Raw genomic sequence first — 14,641 nt, 5'->3', positions numbered from 1 at the left:
TTGTAGCTGTACCCAAGCTGTGTATATAATTTGCTTTAAGAAAACATTCTCTTAGCCCTATCATGTTTTATAATATAAACACAACAAAATATAGTTAATCCTTATAGGCTTATACATAAAGAGCTGTTTAGTGTGGGTAGTTACTAAGGCACTATACCATATCATGTGATGTGGTGATAATGCACATCTATCCGACCACACTCTATCAGCAGTGCGCTGCAGAGAATGTCTAAGTCATGGCCTACCTTACTTCAATAACTTAGATTCAATTAGGATATCCTATCGTTTCTGATGGAATTTGATTTTGCAGTAACTCCTGATACCTACATCTAATTGTCTTCATTTTGGTGTAATTTAAATCATTAACAGGGTCATTTAGAGTTGGGGTATCCAGTCAAAATTGGTGAAAAGTCCATCTACCCAACTTTCACATTTCCTTAACTCAGCAGAACCTCGCACCACCATGAGGATGACATTTTTCCTGTCTGGGACGATCATGTACATACAGTATGGCGATTTCAAACAAGAAAAATATAAAACATATTAAATAAAATACATGTATTTAAATGTTCCTACATACTCCTCACAATATGTCAGGTGCATTAGTTTTACATTTTCTAAAGAAAGAACCTCGTTTTGGTGATCTCTTTGGCTCTGGAAAATATCAAATGTACCAACCGGACCCTGAAGTGGCTCATGACCTGAGGACAGAATGTGTTTCTCTGAAAAAAGTTCACTAACCTATAAGAAAACTTTAAATATCGCATGCTGGACTGTCAAACTCAACATTTTTATAATTTTAACTAAATTGGTTTGGAAATGTTAAATCATTTATTTTTTACTGCAATGTTTTGATAATGTTCCACACGTACCACATGCAGTTTTCTATGAGAAAGGCCTTGTTGCTTGTGTCGATCAACTTTTTTTAAAGATTGACTAGTGTTGATGAGGGCGGTGATGAGATGACAAGCTCTATGTTGACTGTCTTTATGTAATATTACTGGTTTTTGCAGGCAGGAGGATTTTGTCAGAGTATAGTAGCTTTGTAACATCCCCTTTACTGGGCCATTGGTAAGTTGTGGAGAATCAACTAGCATGGATGTCTCTGTGTTGGTAGTGCCTGGAATAAAGTAGATGATGTGATGCTTGACCTGATACAAAATAAGCAAGTTAGATCACTATACACGTGTTTGGAGGTAGCACAGTGAGCCCTACTGCTTTTGGGGCCACAAGATCTTTATGGATCCAGAAGTGTTGTTTTTGGAGTCTCTCAACATTTATGATCTGAATCTAGAAGAGATGCCCTTTTGCTATATAGCACTGAGAAGTTCCTGGTGTGCATGTGGCCTTCCGTGTGTTTGGAAGGATCTGTTAATTTGATTAACTTTCTTTTGTGGGCTCTCCAGCTACATTGCATTACCTGAAGGCCATTGTTGTCCTTTCTATTGTGAGTCTTGAAAATCTGTGGCTTTACTAGGAACAGTTGTCCTAGGACTAATTAATTAGATAATTATTTTTGTGCTGCTGCCTCAAAGCCCGTTTTTGTTCAGGTGACAATATTTGACAGGGTTTGTCAAAAGGTGGGTTTTCAGTTGCTATGCCAACTTGAACAAATCATGGTAAGGGCTACCTTTGTAGTGCTATGCTTATATGGGCATCATCATGCATAATAAAACCAAGCGAGAGATTTACATTCAGGAATCTGCAGTCACGTCATTTTTTGAGATGCGTGGGTCGAGACTGTGTCCGCTAATACTGGCCCATTGCCATATACATCAGTGTCCCCACCAGCAGAACATCATGACCATGATTTGCCATTTTGAGGTTCATGTCCTAGATGTTTATGAGTATCCTTGAGTCCCATTGTGCCCATAGCCAGAAAGCAGTTTGAGATCCACTTCATCTCGAGAACTGGATCCAGTAGCCCCTCCTTCCAGAACCAAAACCATGAGACCCTCTTACATCTTATGCCCCATAGACTAGACATCCAGTCATGTTTTTCAAGGCAGCCCAGTAGCTCATGATCTAGTTCACTTTGGATTCCAGTTCACATTGGTTCATGGGTACCTTGCATTTTGCCACAGGTGCAGAAGTATTAGCTTGAGCCAGCTGAGCTATCCTCTTTGAATCTCTTAGGCTGGAGAGAATAGTGGGCAAAGAGCATATGGTTTATAGGTACTAAAGATACATTTAAGAATTCTGTATGATAGCTATACTCCTATGAAGCAAAGGAGCCAGAGAAGTTCATTGAGACCTAAGAGGATGCAAAGATTAGTGAAACTTAGGGGAGAACGTCCTTTACAACACGGTCGTTACCCCCGCGGTATGTTTACATCGCGGGCATTACAACGCAAGTCGTTACAACGACTTGCGCTGAATGGTGCTCTAAGCTAAGGAATAGTATGATTTACTATTCCAACACTTTCCCTACTGTTACGTAGGCTGGAGTTGGAATAGTAAATCATACCATTCCTATGTCCAGCGCCCTCCAGTGCAAGTCGTTGTAACAACTTGCGTTGTAACGAACGCGATGTAAAATACCGCGTTGTGACATCATACATTCAAACTTAGGATTCCTTCACCCATAAACTATCCTTGTTTACAAAATTAGCACAACTTAAAGCATAAGTACCATAATGGCGTTTAGAGCGTTACATACGATTCTCAAGTGAGAGGGACTTCTAGTTTATTTTGTTGTGCTTTAAATTTGTGTAAATAAAAGGCTACTCGTTTTATAAACTGCAACTCTACCTCGTCATTCATTTTATTGTGTGTGACTACAATGTTATACGGAAAAGTTGTTCCAAATCTAGAACCGCTTAGCAGTGTAAGCCTTGACTGCTTTGCAAGCAAAAAGAACCAAGGGGCATTTTAATAAGAATATGGCCCAGTGCAGGAATTCACCTTGCTGTGCTGCGCTGTGTCACATGGAAAGGATAAGATGCGCTGTATTTAAAAGGCTGGTGCCATTTTGGATGCCTGTGTTTCATGCAAGATTGTCTTGCTGCCCAAAAACAATCCTGAGAAGTACATGCATCTTTCTTTTCTGCAGCACACATAGAATATAGATATTTCTCCTCATTACGCCTCTCCTGCTAAGGCATATCTTTTTGGCGCATTCCCATGTTTACCAGTTCTGGTAAATCTGAGAATGCATCAAAAACCATGGGAGTTGCATGGGAACACCCATGCAACGCCCATGGAACGCTTCTGTGGTGAAGAGTAAGACAACGCAGCGATTTGTGCTGCATTGCTTTACTCAAGATTTATGAAGACACTCAGGGCCAGGCAACATGGCCTTGCGTGGCTTCATAAATCTAATTCTTGAGTTGTGTCGTTCTTGCACTCTGTTGCATGGTGCAAGAGCAACACAACTGGGCTCATAAGTATGCCCTTAAGTGTTCGATGGAAGCCTTGACTATGCATTTGGAGTGCAATAGTATGTGCTGGGACATCACAGGTGTGTGATAGTAACTGCCACTGGCATTTCACAGCAATAAGTGACTGCCCCTGGGCCTGGAGAAAAGGTCTTGTTGTTTCATGGTGAATAAAAACCTCTGCTTTTTCTATGATACTAACGGTGTCAGTCAGATTGGCTGTATTTGGCAACGTTGAGTCTGTGAGTCAGGCCTTTATGTGATGGGGGCTCTGTGGAGGCTCGTGGACTATAAAGAACATGTTAAATGTTATTTTAAAAATGCAGATGTCTTTAGCTCTTTGCTCATCTGTCAGCTACCAGCTAGTAATTGCATTATCTCTTTAGGTTGCACACGCTTGTGATAAATACGACACAATTGGTCTGGACCTGATCGCAATGTGTGCCAATGAAATCCTGGCACATGGGGCTGAGCCCCTCTTTTTTCTGGACTCTTTAACCAGTGGAACACTCAGTGTTGGGGTATCAGAAGCAATTATAGCTGGAATGATCAAGGCCTGCAAGAAGTCAAGATGTACTTACCTAGGTGCATGTCCACAAATATTCCAGATGTTTTTTTAATGTGTTTAAGTTATGTAGTTATTTATGTCTGAATATACCTTTTTGATGTCACTACTAAAGGATAATAAGTATGTAAATATTTGTGATAAACTACTGTCTAAATCCTGAATTGAAAGCTAAGCTGAAATACAGCAGTGTGCAGACTGCTAATTAGACTCCCACACATGAGTATTTACATATTCCTCAGGATATAAATATAATTCATTGTGAGTGAAGAAAAAGCCATAATTTGTCCACAGGGCCGTAGTTTCTATAATGTATACTTCTGATGTCTATGTTTTATCACAGATTTCTTAGTTTATGAATTACTCCTTCAAGGCTTCAGACTGGAACCCTTTTCCTAACAACACTGTGCAGCCACATTCAAGGTATAGCAGGATCCAACCGGGGCACAGGCGTCAATTCCTGCTTTTCCGTGTATCATCAATGCAGGTCCAGAGCTCTGTCTCAGGATCTCACTGACAAAATTCCTTAGCATTAAACAGCGACTTGGTCAGATGTCTCCTCTAAAACTTTCTTCAAACTTTGTTGCAGATGCTGCAAGAAGATGTCCCTTTCAGAACCAGATAATAACTACACATGGTTTCTTGTATTAGACAGCAATGCCACCGCAAGTGAATCTCATGCCTCTATGCACCCAGAGACCGTTGGTAAGAGATTGGAGGCAAGTTGTTTCTGCCTAAAGCTTGAAGTAAGACACCTTAGCAATCTCCTTTACCCATAGGTAAGTCACCTGTAGGTGAACGATCTCCTAAAAGATCTTCAAACGAAAAACACAAAAAGTGCCATAGGAAGGAGAGGTCCTCTTCTTCATCCTGAATATTGTCCCTCTCCCAGGACTGTTCAGAGTCTGAACTCTAGTCCCCGATGATGAACTCTTCCTCATTGTCAGAGAAGATTCGGATTTTAGAAAAGATGAAGGCACCATTTCTGGGTCTAGATGCCAACCCAGTGCAGGCTGAGGTCTTCTACAGTGCTACACTGGATTTGTTCCAGACTGCTCCTGCACCCTGTGGGCTACCCTCCAAAAGGGATCACGTTCTTGTGGCCTTAGCACCTCCAACAACTTAGAATCTAATGCAGTATTTCTACAGGCTCTGGCCCCAGCACCTAAATAGAAGTGGAAGGCTGCCAAGGTGCCGCCCCCCATTCTTTCAGACCCTCCCTCACTGCCAATGCAACTGCCAATCACAGAGCTGACTATGACACTTGAAGTTGTTGCCGTTGGTAGTAATTATCCATGTAGCAAGGAGGAAAACTGAAGGTGAACTTCAGTAATGTTCCCTTAGAAGAGGACTTCCCTTGGGCTCAGAGGTGGGTTGTCAAGATGGAGTAGTTTTTTGGCTCTTACTCTGATCTCTGAAGACTTTAAACTGTGGGGCAGTCCCCTTTATGGGGCCCTAATTAATCTAGGGGATGGGGAGGCTGGCATGCTCTGGCCAAGAGCAACATTTATTATTGTATTGTATTGTAATTGCATTTACATAGCGATTACTACCCCTGACTAGGCATTGAAGCACTTTTTCGGCAAGTAGCACACTACTCCAGAACCCATAAAGGATTAGTGGTGAATAAGTATAGTGAAATATGAAAGTAATTTGAGTAGTGGATATGTTAGTCAGTTATTTAGATTGAGAAGGGAATAGTGAAAGGATAAAAGAGGGAAGGGTCTAGGTTTTTTTCGGGGTAGTTTATAGCCGTGGCAGGGGGTTTGGGATGAGTAAAGGGTTAGGTGGAGGGGAGTTAGCATAGCGAAATATGAAATTAATTTGAGTGGTGGACATGTTATTCTGTTTTTATTAATGAAAAGAAATAGTGGAGGGATAGAAGAGGGAAGGAGGGATAGAAGAGGGAAGGGTCTTTTTTTAGTTCATAGCTGTAGGAGGGGGCCTGAGATGAGTAAAGGGGAGGTGGAGGTGGAAGAGTCAGAGGTAAGGGTTTAGAAATGCCTGTTTGGGAGATCTGAATAGTAAAAGAGGTATAAGATGATGCAAGGAGGGGCAGAGGAGGGAAGAGTTCAGAAAGGGTTATTTTTGGGACCATAGTAGTGGCATGGGGCCTGGGATGAATGAGGGAGTGGAGGTACAGAATATATTGATTGGGGTATAGGGTGAGAAATAGTGTAGTGCATTGGAAAGAGTAGTAGAATAAGGTTTGAGATGAGTCAGAGAGTTGAGGTAGAGGATATATTGAGAGCGGTATAGGGTGAGAAATAGGGTAGTGCATTGGATATGCTGAATTATAAGAAAAGTAATGCATACATGTCCATGGAAAGAATATATATGCATATGGAAGGTAGTATATGTAGATCAAAGATGCATTTAATAAACTTTGGCTTTCAATTTTTTGTAATTCAATAGTGAAGCAATTGTAGATAAATAGTTAGGATAAAAGATTTACTTATTTATGCAGTCACTTATATACATGTTAAAAACATAGAATAATGTAACTATCAGTAATATGTACATTTGTTAAGCAGAACTAACGAATATCGATATTTTTTAAAACATCATTATTTTACATGTTTATACCAAGCAATACACATATATAGGTACATATCTATAGTCCAAATAAATGCTTATCTACAGAGGGATATGCTGAATCATTCTGATTGTGTATGGTGGTTATGTGGGGGAATTGTGACATCTGGGCGAATGCTCTTTCTGTCAGTTTTCCCAGGAAAGGTCCATTAGTAATCAGTCTGTAGTTGTCAGGGTTCAGCGGGTCCTAGTTTGTTTTCTTCATTAATGGGCGTATGTATGACTTTTTGAGTTCTTCTTGAAATATTCCAGTACTTAAAGAATTGTTGATGATTCTTCTTAGTGGTGTAGCAGCAGTGGTTGTTAGAAGAATTCTTTCGAAGGTTTGTGGTGGGCAGGAGTCAGAAGGGCTGCCGGCAGGCCTGCATGCTTTGACCAGGTCCATAAATTCATCGTGTGAAATGTGTTGGAAGGAACAGAGAGACCGGGTTAGAGTATTCTTGGATGGTTGTTTTGGAAAAGGGTTGGTGCTGGTGCTTTGTCTTTGTGTTAAATATGAGTCCAACGTGTCTGCATTGGCTGTGTAATGATTTGCCAGTTTGTCTGTGAAATCTTGAATAATGGAATGAGCTCCTTCTAGGCAATTTGGTTTACGAAATTAATTGAGAATTTTATAGAATTCTTTATTTGCACATTTAGCATTTTGAATTCTGTCTGAATGGTGCCTTATCTTAGTTTTTTAATAGCTTACTTGTACAATCTGTTAAGATTCTGTGGGTGAATTTTGTCTTGATTGGTGATTGTTTTTAGACAGGCACGTTGCTGCTTTATAAAATGTTCTTTTATCTCTGTATTTCTTCAAGGTGACTGTTTTTTTTTGTTCTGTTGTGTCATTTTTAGTGGTATTGGGATATCAGAAGCTTCCTGTAGCCACTCCTATAGTTGTTGTCTATTGTGTCTAGATCTGTATGGGATGTTTGTTGTGTTTCTAAGAGTTCCAAATTGAGTTTTGTCCACGGTCTATTGGTGGATGTACGTAAGGTGGTTTTAGGGGCGTCACTTTGTGTTGTTTTATGTTAGAAAGCAAGCAAATGGTGATTTGACCTTGTGAACGGAGTCATTGTTTGAAAGGTAACTAGTTCTGCATTAGCAAAAATTACATCTAGGATGTGTCCAGCTATGTGTGTGGGTTTGTGGATGATCTGATGCAGGTTTAGTGCAGTGCATCTAGGCCAGCAATGATTGTTTTTGGGTGTGACAAACCAAATGTCGAGGTCACCCAGAATGCATAGGTTGGAGTGTAGTGTTATCAGGTTTGAAACCATGTCTAGAAGTGTGTCTTGGAATTTTACATTGCGAGGTGGAGGTCTGTAAAGGAGCAGGAAGTTACAGGAGGAAGACGGTGTAGGATTACATCTGGTGGAGAAGGGCCTCACAATCCTGTATGGAGATGTCGTCAGCTTTAGTGATATGTAATGTTTGCCTGAACACAACAGCTAGGCCACCTCCTCTTTTGCCTATACGATTTTGGGCGATAGTTTGATAGCCTAGAGGAACAGCTTCATGCAGGACTGGAGCCATATCATCTCCCAACCATGATTCAGTAGTGAATAGTATGTCAGGTTTTGTGTCATTGAGAAGGTCGTAGATGTGATGTTTGTTTTTAGAGAGCAATTGAGCATTTATTAGTAGACAGTTTAGAGAATGTGCTTTGGTGATAGTGTGACTTTGTTTTGTAGAAGAGTGAGCAGTATGTTGGGGGCTTGTAGCAGGTGTGTTCTTAGTGTTGGTATGAGCTGTATGAAGATAGTAATCGTGTAGCTGTTCTGTATCGTGTTCCTTGTCCAGCAGCTAAGAAGGCATTTTGATGGGTCTGCGTGTGTAGGTGGTGGATATGGTGGCTGAGAGTGAGTTGGTGAGCTGTGTTGTGTTTGTAGTGTAACCTTGTTGTGCATTAGACATGGAGAAGCGAAGTTGTGAGGTGTGGCATGTTGCTTATTTTATTTGCGTCTGTTTAGGGCGGACGGTATAGGAGTTAGGCGTGGTGGTGCAGCATGTGGGTCATGTAGTAAGGTTCTAAATTATCCAATGGATGAAAGGCGGTTAAAAGAGAGTTGCTGTGTTGTTGCATATGTGTTGGGTGTGAAGTAATGTGGACCAATGCAATAGAGCGGGAAAAGGTGACAAAGACCCCTTGCGTTCAAATAAATTGGTCCTGGATGTATGTGTGACATCAGCACGTAATGTCACAAATTGTGACATTACGTGCACATACCTACCTTTTGTGACCCTCTTACCTTGCATATTGAAATTAAGTCACTACAGCTGGTGTGGTCCCTTGAGGACAGCCAATGCGTCATCCCTATGCCTGGGTTTAGCAGGCGTAGGGATTGTGAAGCATTGGCAGCGCAGCGGCCCAAAGCAGCGGAAAAAAGTGATAAATACTACTGCAGCAGTTTTACGGTAGGCGTTTCCAATGGAACGCCTACCTTGCATAAATTAAAATCTACCTTGACGCAGCCAATTCCGACATATGCAAAAACCAACGCCACTTGAAAACAAGTGACGCATTTGCATCCATGTAATTATGGAGCAAATGAAACACCGCCGTTGTGTCAAAAAAAGTGACGCAATGGCGGCGCAAGGGGCTTGTAAATAAGCCCCTTTGTGTTCAACCCTCTGTGAGTGAGTGACATGCACAGATGTGCTCCTACCACAAACTTTAAACCACCCTCATACTCACATTTTGAACACAGGACAAGTGCATTTGCGCCAAGGAATTTGTGCATACACCTGATATTCTTAATTGAATAGATTTACTTTGCAATCCCGCACATGCACAAAATGGTATTTATCACCCTTTCTGGACTCAATTTGTATTTACTACATATATTATGAGTAATGTAAAGCGCTTTACGTCGTCTACTGTTTTGCACGTGTCCCTGCGTATTTCTGTCTTGTTTCTTAAAACAAAACTCTAACAAAAATTCTTTCTTAAACAAAAATAACATCTGTTCAAACGATTACGTTGCAGTGAATATCAAATATGTATTTTAACATTGTTGCCAACTGTGTTCCTTTTACCAGGCGGTGGCCCTGTTGAGATACCCAGCATGTTTTGGCCTGGGCAGTGCAGCCTTGCTGGGTTTATGGTGGGCGCAGTTGAGCGAGGACAGGCTCTCCCTCAACTGGAGAAGATAACAGAGGAAGACCTCATCATTGGCATCGCATCTGCGGGGTTTTATAGCAATGAATTTATCCTCGTCAGAGACGTCCTTCAGAAATCCGGGTTAGAGCACTCTTCCCCGGCACCTCACCCTTATGAAGGACAGACCTGTGGTAATATGTTTTCTCTTTCCATCATCCTTAGGATACTGAAGGTTTGTTTTTTACATGGCATGCTGCAAAGGAGTTGACATAAGAAGGCAATTGTTATGTTAAGTATTTTTGTAGAACGCTCAAATACCCAGAAGGCGTCTTGGCGCCAGCTGAGATAGCAAGTAAAACAAGCATTTGCAATGCAATCGGTCACGCCTTTGGGAGCTTATATGTATTTAGATATGCAGCACATTGGCCTGTGTGCTGAAACATCTACTGTTCTTTAACATGGAGGGAAAGTAAGCACCAAACTGCGTGACACACCAGGTATGGGAACACATGGAGAGAAATATTGCCTTTCAGCGGGAAATGGTATAGTCTAAAGTCTGTTTTTAATATAAAATCAGGGCCTTCGGTGGTCATATCACTGAAAATCAAGATTTGAAAAAAATATTATTGTCTACAGGTGCTTGCGGAAGACAATTTCTATGAACTGGAATCTAGAGAATGCTAAAGTGGTTCTGGTAATTTACTGACCTCTGCTGGTCGTTTTCTATCAAGAAAGTTAAATAGAGACAGTTGCCAGAATAATTTACAAAAGAAAGTCCTTCAGCAGAAAGCAATTCTGGTTTTTTACTGACCTCTACTGGTCGTTTTCTATCAAGATAGTTAAATAGAGGCAGTTGAACAGAAAAAAGTCCCTAAGCGGAAGCAGACAAGTACTAGGGCTGATCTCCAGAGCCCACACAGTATATACACATATAAATATATACTACAGTATATACAAGAGGTCTCGAATGCTCGACCTAAAAATGACCTCAAGGAAAGAGATTAACCTACAGAGAAAAAATTAACAAACTAGCAACTACACCCGGACAAACAAACACATGGCCTTTGCTATTAGCTGTTGTTACCTTAGATCAAGGTTCTCCAATGTCGGTCCTGGAGGGCCAATCCATGCCAGATTTTTAAGATAACTACATTTATCTAAATGTGGATATGCTAAAAATCTGGCATGGATCTGTCCCTCCAGAACCGACATTGGAGAACCCTGCCTTAGATCCTTTCACCAGATTAAAGATTGCTGATTGCAGCTCACAGAGCTGCCTTGCAAGGCCGACTCTGTAACAAGGCCACCTCACCCTCGCAGTCTGCTCGCTTTCACCAACAAGGGGTTGGATCTGAAAACACAGTCGGCCTATGCTGGAAAAACATGATGCTTTACCCTACTGGTTTGTGAACCACTCATTAAATTAAGTGCATAAGATCTGGCTTAAAAATAAAACAAATCAAAGTTCCAAAAGGACTTTGAGATTAGGGGCCCCAAGGGCTGAGTTGGGGACTAGGGGGAGGGAGTGGCTGAAGAACATGTTCTGCAGACAGAACCCGCTAGGCATGTCTGAAGGCCGTGCACAGTGGCCCCTGGAGTTAGGAGGACTATGCACAGGGCATGGTCAAAGGCCACAGATTACAAGCAGAGACCACTGTGCACAGCCAACGGTCATGCACATTAGACTATGAGGTCATTGGAACTGGGAACCGGGTGCTCCACGCCCCCCAAAATACAAGTCACTTTTCTTGAGTCAGCAGGTAAAGGTCTGTTGATCAAGCACCTCCATAGAGTAATCCTATTAGGCCGATGAAATAAAAAATAAAAGTTCAGTTCTGCTGAGGAGGAAGTGGGTGATCAAACAAATTCCCCCTTTGAGAAGAACAGCAGCAACATCCAGCACAGTCACCAGAGGATAGGAACCTACAACAACACCAAATACCTCCAGGGTGTGGGGTTTCTGTGCAATGACATAAGGAGAAAAAGATGTAATAACACAGACGGCATCATGTCACATTTCTAATGTAGAAGGTTTGTGTGGGAAGATTTAAAACCATGACTTCTCCAGGACAAGTACTTTGGGTCACCAGGTTAAGATTCACCTCAAGCAGTGGTTTAAATACTACTCAAAGGACAGCAGTAACTCAAATAATAAGATGACGCAGGAGGAGAACCACTGCTATCGACATGACCTTTAGGATAGGAGTGGTTGAGAAAATATCTCACCTGCTCACAGAAAAGATTGCGCAGAGTACTGATAATCTACAAAAATTCTGCATCTACTGCACAACCGGTAATGATATTGACATAAACAGGGAGACCAAGTGTAAAAGGAGGTTTGGCGACCAGGAAGCATAAGAAGTACATAACTGTTTTGTTTCTAAAAAAAACTCTGTTTTTTTCTGCCTCTTAATTACAAAACACTTTTTTTTAATGAATTTCAGAGTTTTCATTATTTTTCCACAACCATAACAAAAATACCGAAAAATATTTTTAAAAAGTTGTAGTGAAAAAGGGGTTCTTTACAGAGCATGCACCCAGAACCTATACTTTCAGAATCTGCTGCTCATAGCATTTAGCTGGAGCCTGTGTAATGCTGGCTATGGGATAACAGGACTTAGCACACATCATGGCCCACGTCATGGCTGAAGACCAGGGCCTGACTCCATAACCTTCTGTGGGCAATCACAGGCTGTATGCAGCAGGTTCTAGGTGTCTTTTGGAGCTGAAGGTCGCAGTCTGTCCTCAGTGCATGGTACCTAAGGCTCAAGACTGTAGACCTACAAAAGACACTTGTGACACTTGTGACAGCATTAGCCCTATCTAAATTGGTCTATGGAAGCACCCTTTATCTAAACATCCAAATTAAGTATCTGAAAAAGTTCAGATTCCAGGAGCTGGGGACAGGATGGGGCAATGGAAATTTCCTGAGATGGCCCTGGTCCGTTTTCGAAGAAGAGTTGCATGCTGCTGTTGAAGATATTTTGAGCTTAATTTGAATACCGTAAACTCTAAGGTCACGCTATGGGAGGCTTTTAAAGCTTACATTAGGGGGATATGTATTTCCAAAAGTGCTGGATTTTAAAGGACCTCCGCCGCACATTGGCAGAGATTGAGAACCAGCTGGCTGCCCTGGACGCAACCCGGGAAGCTTCCTGCTCCGTTTCTGACATTAGATGTAAGGCAGCTCTGTTGACTGAATTTCAGGAAGCGGCAGAGAGGGAGGCCCACTTTCTAGGGAAGTACACCATAGCCCGGCGGTATAGGGAGGGTGAACGCCCGGGGCGTACATTAGCAAGATTGATTCACCCCAACCGTGGCCCTCGTATATCACTGCTCTGTCCGGTTCTCGGGGCGAACTGATCACTGACTGTACTGGTATTACTGACAGGGTAGGGTGTCTTCTTACTATCAGGAACTCTATAAAACCAGAGTTGACCCTAATCCGGCTGCTACTAACGCTTATCTTGACGAGATAGCCATGGTATGGCTGGTCCGACCGCACAGAGACTTTCTTGCTGAGCCTTTCATGGTTGACGAAGTGCTCCAAGCCAGCGAAGACATGGACGGCTCAAAAGCACCCAGTCTCGATGGGTTCCCTGGATGTTTCTACAAAATCTTCAAAAAGACCCTCGCCCACATCTCATTGATTTGTTTCAAGAGGCCATTGAGGGTGGTGAACTGCCCCCCACGCTGTGTGAAGCGGTTGTCACGCTCCTTCCCAAAGCCGGCAAAGACCCGCAGCAGTGTGAATCTTACAGGCCCCTCTCGCTGCTGAATTGTGATGACAAAATTCTAGCAAAAATGCTAGCCAATAGGCTCTCTCTGATTGTTGATAAGATGATAACACCTGCACAGGCAGGTTTTATCCCTCGCCGATCCACAGCGCTGGATTTGCGCACGTTGTTCACCACCCTCCACCGTGTTAACCCTTCTCTTCCGGCTGCGGCGGTCCTATTAGATGCTGAGAAAGACTTTGACTGACTGGAGTGGCCCTTCCTTAGAGCTACGCTGGTGCGGCTCAGCATTTCACCCCGGTTTATTTCTGTGATTTCATTACTATACACAGGTCCAACGGCCAGAATTCGGTTAAACTTCTCACACTCTCCCTCTTCAAGCTGTCCAGAGGAACCCGGCAGGGATGCCACCTCTCCCCCCTTCTTTCCATACTTGCAGTGGACCCCCTCGTTCGCCACCTTTTAGAGAAACACCAACATAGGGGTATTCAATTTAACACAGGCCCCCTATTACTTACCCTTTACGCGGATGACGTCATTCTTTATGTTTGACAACCGGATGACAATTTAGACCCGATCCTTTGTGTATTCACCCATTTTTGCGCCCTGTCGGGATTGCAAATAAACCGGGGGAAGTCTGAGGTATTTCCTCTGACTGATGCCTGTTGCAATCGCACTTCGGAGTTCCCCCTTAAGTGGTGTGACGACTCTGTCAAGTATCCTGGCATTCACATTCATAGAGATCAATCATAAATTATTCAACTCAATTATGGGCCGGCCTTGTTGAAACTCTCTGACAGTATCGACCGTTAGTTGAAACTTACCTTATCTATGGGCGGCAGAACGGCTCATGTCAAAATGATCATGCTCCCGCAATTCTTATACTTGTTTCAGAATATTCCTTTTCCATTGTATGGGAGCTTTTTTGTGACTCTTTGCTCTCACTTTCTGCGCCTGGTATGGGGGGGGTGTTCAGCCTAGGGTCAGTGGGACGCCGTCACATTGCCTTTTGAACGCAGGGGAGTCAGGGTTCCTAATTTTCGTATTTATTATTTGATTGCGCAGTGTAGTTTTTGACGTCACTGGTTTCATGCTGACGCTCGAGTTCCATAACAGGCCTGAGGCAGCCCTCATCCTCCCCTCTCCCCTTTCAGCGTTGTTACCGGTGGGGATTCCACGCGACCCACAGGACTTACAAACCCTCTCCACAACCAGTTGGGCATGGAGACAATTGACTCACGTCACCGGGACAGCACTGTTTTATTCCACATCCCTCCCT

At 42.6% G+C, this 14,641-nt stretch overlaps 1 protein-coding gene across 1 annotated transcript in view; it reads left to right on the top strand.

The window, feature by feature from the left end:
• LOC146801851 (trifunctional purine biosynthetic protein adenosine-3-like) overlaps positions 1-14,641 on the top strand; it is a 253,558-nt gene that overhangs the window by 94,255 nt on the left and 144,662 nt on the right. The window contains exons 13-14 of the mRNA XM_085623717.1: positions 3,764-3,962; positions 9,565-9,816. Coding sequence (XP_085479843.1) covers positions 3,764-3,962; positions 9,565-9,816 — 451 coding nt within the window. The remainder of the gene's footprint in view (positions 1-3,763; positions 3,963-9,564; positions 9,817-14,641) is intronic.

This window comes from Triturus cristatus, chromosome 8, assembly GCF_964204655.1.
Source record: "Triturus cristatus chromosome 8, aTriCri1.1, whole genome shotgun sequence".
Lineage (NCBI taxonomy): Eukaryota > Metazoa > Chordata > Amphibia > Caudata > Salamandridae > Triturus > Triturus cristatus.
Note: the sequence above shows the minus strand (reverse complement) of the source record. Positions and strands in the feature narration are given on the sequence as shown.